This window comes from Camellia sinensis, chromosome 4, assembly GCF_055761805.1.
Source record: "Camellia sinensis isolate YWXY chromosome 4, ASM5576180v1, whole genome shotgun sequence".
NCBI lineage: Eukaryota > Viridiplantae > Streptophyta > Magnoliopsida > Ericales > Theaceae > Camellia > Camellia sinensis.
This window is the reverse complement of record NC_138964.1, coordinates 161906511-161916381: the sequence shown is the minus strand read 5'-3', so window position 1 is coordinate 161916381 and position 9871 is coordinate 161906511. Positions and strand designations below refer to the sequence as shown.

General features: G+C 34.3%; 1 protein-coding gene across 1 annotated transcript; it reads left to right on the top strand.

Annotated features, from left to right (window-relative positions):
* The first annotated feature begins 4627 nt into the window (after positions 1 to 4627).
* LOC145824176 (uncharacterized) lies at positions 4628 to 6412 on the top strand. The gene has a single exon (XM_082923791.1). The coding sequence runs from the start codon at positions 4628 to 4630 to the stop codon at positions 6410 to 6412; it is 1785 nt and encodes a 594-aa protein (XP_082779917.1).
* The last annotated feature ends 3459 nt before the right edge of the window (positions 6413 to 9871 follow it).

Genomic DNA, 9871 nt, shown 5'->3' with positions numbered 1-9871 from the left:
GAAAACGAAAACGAAAATGATATATATAGAACGTGCTTTGACTAAACAAAATATATGTACATCAAAACGTGGGTTTGTTTGGCGGCATTTGAGGTTTTTCTTGGAATGTCACGATAACACATTTATTAGTTTTGTTACAAATACCTTAAAAATAAAATATTAAAAAAAAAATTCTTAGATTGCATTTGGTAACGTTTACATTTTTCATTTATGTTTATAAAAAATCTATAAACAAATTTTTGTTTATTTTAGAAAAATAAAAACTAAAAATGAGTCTAATTTGAACAAAATATTTAAAAAAATTTAAAAACAAGAAAAACTTTCATCAGCTATGCCCATGGTTCAAATAGCTAACCTTGCACAAGGTCAGCCACTAAGGCTGGATATAGGATTATTCGAACCGTATAATTCGCCTAATCTGAATCAATCCGCATATAAATTGACGGTTTTGCAGATATAATACGGGCGGATGTGGTTTGGAATATGACATAATTGTGGGTTGTAGGCGGGTTGCAAGTTTAACCCACATTCATAAGAACCCGCCCGTATTTAGATTTTGTTTTTTTTAAAAAAAAATAGACCGTTGATTTCATTCATCCTAGCTTAGATATGTTTGGCCACCACCAAATCCTAATTGCATTCAGCCTCTCTTCTCATCTCACTCTCTCTCGTCACTACAACAAAAAGCATTTTCTGCGACGTTTTTTAGCAACAAAATTGAATTTGGTTGCCGATTGTATTTTTTGGCGACAATATACGTGTTGGTCGCCAAAAAATACACCATTAGCAACAAATATTTAAATTCGTCGCGAAAAATGGTTGGCGCCAATTTAATTTTTCTCGCGGGAGCGCTAAAAAAGTTTTGGCGACGCAATTAATATATGGCGACGAAACTGTTTGTCGCCAATTTTCGACTTTTTGGCGACAGAATTAAACTAGTCGCTGAAAGTTGAGTGCTATTTATGGCAACGAAATTATTTTCGTCGCTAATAAATTTATATCAAAACGACGTCGTTTTTAATCTGTCTTTTTTTTTTTTTTTTTTTAATAAGTGAATAAGCAAAACTGACCTAAAAGAGACTTCTTGATCTTCTTATTCAGGATCTGCAGCGGCACAAAACAGAGGCAGCATGACAGGTATTTTTCTCTCCCTCTTCTTCGTCTCTCTTTCCCTCTCCCTCTCATTCTCCCTCTCCCTCTCCCTCTCACTCTCACTCACACTCACTCACACTGTGAGAGTTTCGAATCTGTCTTTTTTTTTTTTTTTTTTTAAATGACTTTTAAGTGAATAAACAAAAGTGACCTAAAAGGAGATTTCTTCATCTTCTCAGTTCCGAATCTGCAGCGGCACAAACAGGTATTTTTCTCTCCCTCTTCTTCGTCTCTTTCCCTCTCCCTCTCCCTCTCACTCTCACTCACTCACACTGTGAGAGTTTCGGACTGATATTGTGAGTTTCGGACTGATATTGTGATTTTCGGGATTGATCTATTCTAATTTTTGGACTGATTTTGAAACTAATTTTCGGGACTGGTATGTTCGGAATTTTTGGACTGATTTTTGTAAGAAACAAAATCTAGTTGAACCTTGCAGATTCTAGGTGTTTAACTTTAATTGTGGAACTGGGAATTTTGGTCTATTCCCATGTTCTGCTTGACTACATACATGTGCTCTGCAATGCATATTTGATATCACTCACTCTAGTTGAACCTTGCAGATTCTAGGTGTGTAATATGATTAAGGCACACACATTGATCTTCATTTATTTGTTTTCTGCTAATATATATATATTTATATATATATACATGTACATTATTTAAATCACTTTTTTTTTATTATTTTTTGATCAGCACATTATTTGAATCACTTGTCAACAGAGTTTTGTTTATTATGTTATTACCTCAATGTATCTGAGATTCTGGTCGGTTGATTATATTTATAACAAATTTTGGAATCCTCAAATTTATTTATTTATGCAATTACTTAACATGAATATATGTTTATTACAGTAGGCAGTTGTTGAATTGGTATATAAACAATGATTAATGATTCATTCACACAATTTGTTTTGCCTGAATGCAGACAATTGAGACTCTAACCCGTAAGAGTTTCAATTGTGTACATATAGGTAGAACAAATTGTGTGGATGTAATAGTGCTGATAAAAAATGTATAATTTTTTTTCCCCTTTACTAAAATAATAAATCAGAAATATTTTATACTCAAAACAATTATTTAAAAAAATTTCTTAGACTTTGAATTTATGTAAATTTAAAATTTTATTACAGTGTTCGTCACATTCAAAATGAATTTAGTTTATATATTTCAACTAATGGATAATTTTGTGGTACAACTTGGGTTGTACAAGTAATTTCGCTATTTGAGCTTTACTTATATTTGGAAGGGCATTTTAAATCAACTCCTTATGTAAATAAATTAAGAAAAATAATATACAAATCTATTTTTTAGACCCACTTTCTATACTCAATGATATGTAAGAGAGGCGATTAACTAATAATTAGAGAACATACGAGAGAGAATGGTGTCATAAATATTCTAATTGATTGCCACATGGTTGGGTCTAACTTGGACTTAGAATAGCAATACTCATCAATCAAACTTAAGTATTCTTTAGGGAAAAATGATATATAAGCCCATTTTTTAGATCCATTTTTTATATCCATCGATTGTGAGCACACAGCATGACATGGCATTAAGAAGCATATGTTAATGGGATATTCAAGAGCATTGGCTGAGATCACCTTTGCCATTGGTTTAGATGGAGTATGCAAAATATGACTCTTGTTTTGTTTTGTTGGGTATGTGAATGAACCAGGGAACTTGCATTTTTTTTGTATTTTTATTCAAGTGGTGTGTCATGAGGGTGGACCACAGTTTTGTGTTGAATATTCTTACAAGTTACAACTATTCATTGCCCAAAAAATTATAGATATTTTGTGTATCGGTGACCCTTTTAATAATTTCATCATATAACATTCATTTCATGTCCACTCTCCGTTAATTTCATGTACAGTGCGATTTTAATTTAAACTTTGATTTACAATTCAAATGTTATAGGTTATTGGCTAATGCGAAGAGATAAAAAAGCTGCAATCATTCGTTGGGGGCAATTACTACATCAAGTAAGCTTTGACTATATTTTAGGGCATTTTAAATTTATTTATCAAGTTAGTCATTTTAGTTTCTACACCTATGATCTTGAAACTATATAACTTTATTAAATTTAATAAGTCTAATTGTCAAAAAAAATGGGACTAGATACGTCATTTAGCAACTTTAATATTTTAGTTGATTTTTTTATTTTTTTTATGAAATGAAAAAGAATTATGTTTTGGATGATTTGTGGATTTTTTTTTTTTTTTTTTTTGTAGGTGAATAGATAGTTGTAAAAGAAAAAGTTGTTGATTAATGTATAGGACATGACATTTTGTTTTATTAACTATTTTTTTCTATTGACTATTTACCCAAAATATAAGTCCCAAACAGGCCTAAAAAGAAAAGAGAAATAATCAGTTATCTTTTTGTTTTTAGGATAAATTGCACTTTTTCCCTTTATTTTTAGTCATTTTTTTAATTTTTTTTATTTTGATCATTCATGTTTCAAGTTTTTTTTTAATTTACTCCTAAAACTAACTTTTGTTCAAAATTAGATAGAAAATGCATGTTTCGTGCCACATCATATAAAATGAGGGTTATTTCTGGGACTACTGGGTGATAAGTTGATTATCTGCTAATCTGTATCTGTTAGGTGATAATCTGATTTTTTGTTAATCTGGTTCTCTGCTGTTGTGTGGCTGGTCTGTATCTGTTGGGTGATAACCTGATGCTAATCTGCTAATCTGATGTGTGTCTGTTGCTGTTTTTGGCCTATGCTAGCACTGGTTCCATGGCTCTTTTTGTTTTGTTTGTATTTGGATTAGGTTGCATGCCTCTATTTTGGTTTGTAGTTGCTGTATTGCTTGCATCATCCCTCTCTTTTTGTTGATGTTTTCTTCCTTTCTGTAAGGTTATCCATCATCAATAAAGGGTTATTTGTTGTTAATTAAAAAAATAAAAAATAAAAGGGCAAACTGCAAATTACCCTTCAGTTTATATGTGGTTCATGCCACATTATGGGACTGTTTTGTATGGTTTATATGAGTTGTTTATAGTTATTTATTATTTTTAGAATCAATTTAAACTGTTTTGTATAGTTTCTGTTTATAGTTTATTAGGTAAGAATAGTTTAAGAGCAATGCTACGTCTATTTAAAGTCTTGCTAACAATATTACGAAAAACATATATGTTCAAATATCATTGGAAAACAGCCATCAAGGCCAATAGGATGTTGGAAGATCACCATATAATTTGACTTATAGTTTCTTATACTATACAATGTCATCATGTGTACATGCAGCATCTTTAAATTAAATGTTAAATTAAAAAAATGTATTACGAGGTTTGGCTTTTTTGAGAGAAAATATTATTTTTTTATTGTTTCTCAATGTTTACCTAATGTTTTGAGCATTCATGATATGACAAACACTTATATGACTCAAGGAACTATTTGACATGTAATTCTCTAATTCAAAGGAATTTCACATAACCATGGCTTTGTAGGTGACCAAATATGGATAAGAGTTGGATGCTACTTAGGGATAGGATGAGTTCCCAGTATCGAGATGGGGTGAAGGCTTTTGTTCAATTTGCAATGATGAATGTAGAGCCAAATGATAAGATTCGTTGCCCATGTATGGACTGTTTGAATTGTGAACGACATACTTGTAAAATTGTGGAGTATCATTTAGTTGTGAAAGGGATGTCTCCTTCTTATAAGACTTGGGTGCATCACGGGGAATCTGTTCCCATGAATCAATCTCATGCATTGAATAATGACAACCACAATGACTTTGGAAGTGTTGGGGATAGAATGGAAGCAGAGACAGGCGAAGATCAAGATGAATTCCTAAATTTGTTAGAAGATGTTTACATGGGGACTACCATAAATGATGATGAAAATGAAGAGGATGAGGAGGAAGGTGACAATGACAATGACAATGACAATGACGATGATGTGGCTAACAATGTTGAAAAAGAGGGCGTGCCCAACTTTAACAAATTGTTGAATGATGCTCAAAGAGAGTTGTACCCTGGGTGTCGTAAGTTTTCTCTTTTATCATTTGTTTTTAAGATGCTTCATGTGAAGGTGTTGAACAAGTGGAGCAATAAGTCTTTCAACATGTTGTTGGGGATATTAAAGGACCTTCTACCGGTAAGTGATCAAGTGATTCCATGGACCCTTTATGAAGCCAAAAAATTCTTACGTGCCTTAGGCTTAGGATATGTGTTGATTCATGCATGCAAGTATGATTGTGCACTTTTTTGGAAAGAGAATGCAAATTTAGAGAATTGTCCGATTTGTCAAGAGTCTAGATACAAGTCGAATTATGGAAAAGGTAAAAAAGTTCCTCACAAGACCTTAAGATACTTCCCGTTGACATCAAGGTTGCAGAGATTATATATGTCGAGAAAAACAGCAATAGATATGAGATGGCATAAAGAGAAACGAGTAGATGATGGGATATTGAGACACCCGGCTGATGGTGAGGCATGGAAGGATTTTGATAGGCAACATCCTTTGTTTTCCCAAGAGAGTCGAAATGTGAGGTTAGGGTTGGCCACTGATGGTTTCAATCCTTTTGGAAACATGAGCAACTCGTACAGTATGTGGCCTGTGATTGTTATGCCTTACAACTTGCCTCCTTGGAAATGTATGAAACAAGCATTTAGTATGCTGTCATTGCTTATCCCTGGACCACAAGCACCAGGGAGAGATATCGATGTTTACATGCGACCATTAATTGATGAGTTGAAGGACTTGTGGGAAGATGGTGTGCTTACTTATGATGCCTCAACTGAATTAAGTTTTCAAATGCATGCAGCTGTTATGTGGACAATTAATGACTTTCCTACATATGGAAACTTGTCGGGATGGAGTACGAAAGGGTATTTGGCTTGTCCCACCTGTAACAAAAATGCTTCCTCACAACGGTTGAGAGGTAAGATAGGGTACACAGGCGCTCGTCGTTACCTGCCTGATGACCACCCTTGGCGAAGGAGTCGACTTTATAATGGTAAGACTGAGTTCCTGTCAAGACCTTTACAGTTATCAGGGGAACAAATCTTAGAACAATTGGATTCAGGGACATTCAAACCATTTGGAAAGCATCCAACCAATAAGAAAAGAAAAAGGGAAAATCCAGTATTGAATTGGACAAAAAAAAGCATCTTCTTTGAGTTGCCATATTGGAAAACACTTAAACTCCGACACAACCTCGATGTTATGCACATAGAGAAGAATATATGTGATAGTTTGCTTGGAACATTACTGAGTATAGATGGGAACAAATTGTAAAATAGAAGAAAAATTGGATCTCCGGTTAGAAAATTAGAAAATTAGAACAAACGAGACCTCAATTGGATCTCCGGTTAGAAAATTAGAAGAAAAATTGTAAAATACAAGACTTAAAAGGCCCGTTCGGGGGCCGAAATTGCGAAATGACCACCGAAACCACTGAAACTTGGCACGGACAGCTGGTTAAGGCCTAAATAGACTTGTAGGAACAAACGGGACCTCAATTGGATCTTCGGTTAGAAAATTAGAAGGAAAATTGTAAAATACAAGACTTAAAAAGCCCGTTCAGGGGCCGAAATTACGAAATGACCACCGAAACCACTAAAACTTGGCACGGACAGCTTGTTCAAGCCTAAATAGACTTGAAGGAACAAACGGGACCTCAATTGGATCTCCGGTTAGAAAATTAGAAGGAAAATTGTAAAATACAAGACTTAAAAGGCCCGTTCGGGGGCCGAAACTGTGAAATGACCACCGAAACCATCGAAACTTAGCACGGACAGCTGGTTAAGGCCTAAATAGACTTGTAGGAACAAACGGGACCTCAATTGGATCTTCGGTTAGAAAATTAGAAGAAAAATTGTAAAATACAAGACTTAAAAGGCCTGTTCGGGGGCCGAAATTGCGAAATGACCACTGAAACCACTGAAACTTGGCACGGACAGCTGGTTAAGGCCTAAATAGACTTGTAGGAACAAACGGGACCTCAATTGGATCTTCGGTTAGAAAATTAGAAGGAAAATTGTAAAATACAAGACTTAAAAGGCTCGTTGGGGGCCGAAATTGCGAAATGACCACCGAAACCACTGAAACTTGGCACGGACAGCTTGTTCAAGCCTAAATAGACTTGAAGGAACAAACGGGACCTCAATTGGATCTCCGGTTAGAAAATTAGAAGGAAAATTGTAAAATACAAGACTTAAAAGGCCCGTTCGGGGGCCGAAATTGCAAAATGACCACCGAAACCACCGAAACTTGGCACGGACAGCTTGTTCAAGCCTAAATAGACTTGTAGGAACAAACGGGACCTCTATTGGATCTCCGGTTGGAAAATTAGAAGGAAAATTGTAAAATACAAGACTTAAAAGGCCCGTACGGGGGCCGAAATTGTGAAATGACCACCGAAACCATCGAAACTTAGCACGGACAGCTGGTTAAGGCCTAAATAGACTTGTAGAAACAAACGGGACCTCAATTGGATCTTCGGTTAGAAAATTAGAAGGAAAATTGTAAAATACAAGACTTAAAAGGCCCGTTCGGGGGTCGAAACTGTGAAATGACCACCGAAACCATCGAAACTTAGCACGGACAGCTTGTTTTGTTTTTTTTTTTTTTTTTTTTTGTCAATCTAATATTGTTTTGTTTTTTCATGTGACAGATTGGCAATGGTGGAAAATAGTTTGGGCTGCATCAGAAGATTTGATTTTGTGTTTTTGGAAATATTTTGACATAGGATTTTGGTAAATGATTTATGGATTAAATGTTTAGCATCAAAATATTTGGTGTTGTATTTTTGCAAATATTTTGACATAGGATTTTAGTAATTGACTTGTTGGTTAGATGTTTAACATCAAAATATTTGGTTGTAATTTTGAAAATATTTTGACATAGCATTTGGTAATGTATTTATGGGTTTGATGTTAGTAGTTTGTAAGTACTTTGGCATGCATGTTTTAGATTGTCAGAAAATTGTAATTATGTTTATTGGAATTTTTCATAGCTATTAATTTTGAATTAGTATGAATGTCTTGCACAGGTGTATTATTATTCACATTACATTTGTGTATATATTGTGCACAGGAAAACAGGTGTTTTGGATTATTTTGAACAGGAAAATTATTAAAATCAAAATCTATGTACTGAATTTTTAGTGACAGGTGGTATTTTGGTCGCTGTTAATATATTTGGCGACAACATATTGTTTTTGTTGCTAAAAGTTAGTGGTTATTCCAAGAACTTTTCGCAACCAAAACTTATTCGTCGCTAAAAACGTGATTTTTAGCGACCAAATTAATTTTGTCGTTAAATAGTACTTTTGGCGACGCATTTATTTGTCGCTAAAACTACAGGGCCTATCCAAATTTCAACCTTTTAGCAACAAATTGTAATTTTATAGCGACAAAATATATGATTGTTGGCGACAAATTTTCTTGTTGCTAAATGTCTACATACGGCGACAATTTCTTATTTCGTCGCCAATACTTTTAGTGACAGGCCTTTGGCGACAAATTGTGTATTTGTCGCAGATTCTTTTGGCGACGAAATGTGTACTTTTGGCGACCAATTTCTGGGTCGCCAAATGTGTATTTTGTTGTAGTGCGTTCTTCCATCTCTCTCTATGTGACGACCACAGCGATTGATCAACCTTCGATGATCGGTGACCTTCTTCGGCAAGATCAACTTTCGCAAGATCAGTGACCTTCATAAGATCGACCTTCAATGATCGGCAACCTTCTCCGACAAGATCGACCTTCAACGATCTTTGTCTCTCTCTCTCTCTCTGTGACCTTCGACGATCAACAATAGCAGCCGTGTAAGTTTGAATTGATCTTTAGCTCCATTTTTGGGTTAAGACATGCTCCTGGATATTCTTGTATTTGAAATGTTGTCTTGATTAAATTCAGAACTCATCAGTGTATTTTTAGCCTCATCAAGTTCACTAATAGTTTTACTATTATGAGTTGTAATAACCTCCGAAATTGTTGCATCAATTGTAGAATATGATGCATTTTTCGTAGCATGATTCTAATACAATATTGTTTCATGATATAAAAAGAAATATTGTAGAAAATATTGTTTGAGAACATTGTTTTTTAATGTTTTTGCTTTTGTTTGTTTTTGTTTGCTCTGTAAACATTGTAAGAAATTGAATCTACTTCTTCGTGGAGGGGAAATTGAATCTATTAATTACTTTTAAAATCGAAATCAATCTTATATTATATTGAATCTAGAAATTGAAGTTGAATATGGAAATTGAAAAAAGTTTAATCCGCAAACCGCCCGCACATCCGCGAACCTTATCTGCACAAACCGCAACCTGCACTGCAGATGGTTGTGGGTTGAATTTTTCTCAAACCGCATATATGCAGGCGAGTCCAAACCAATTCACAAACTATCTAAAACTAAACCGCGAACACCCCTATCAGCCACATTCCTACCGCTTTACTCTTCTGTGTTTCTTATGTATTTTGTTTTAGTTTTTAAAGTTTTGTACGTTACAAATAAGAAGAACAAAAAATGCTGCAGCTCCTGTGATTCGAACGATTGACCTTGTGTACCACGAGGTCCTCCACATTCCTTCCATGTGTTTTTTTAAGTTTTAAATTTTTGTAAACATGTTTTTTAAGTTTATGATTTTTAGTTTAATTTGAGAGGCCTATTTATAAACTCAAAAACTTACTAAATAAGTTTATATGATAATTTTTTAAATTTTAGGTAAATATAAACTGAAAACGAAAT

Excerpts from the sequence above, each read along its gene's own strand:
- LOC145824176 (XM_082923791.1), top strand. The coding sequence starts at position 4,628 with ATGGATAAGAGTTGGATGCTACTTAGGGATAGGATGAGTTCCCAGTAT.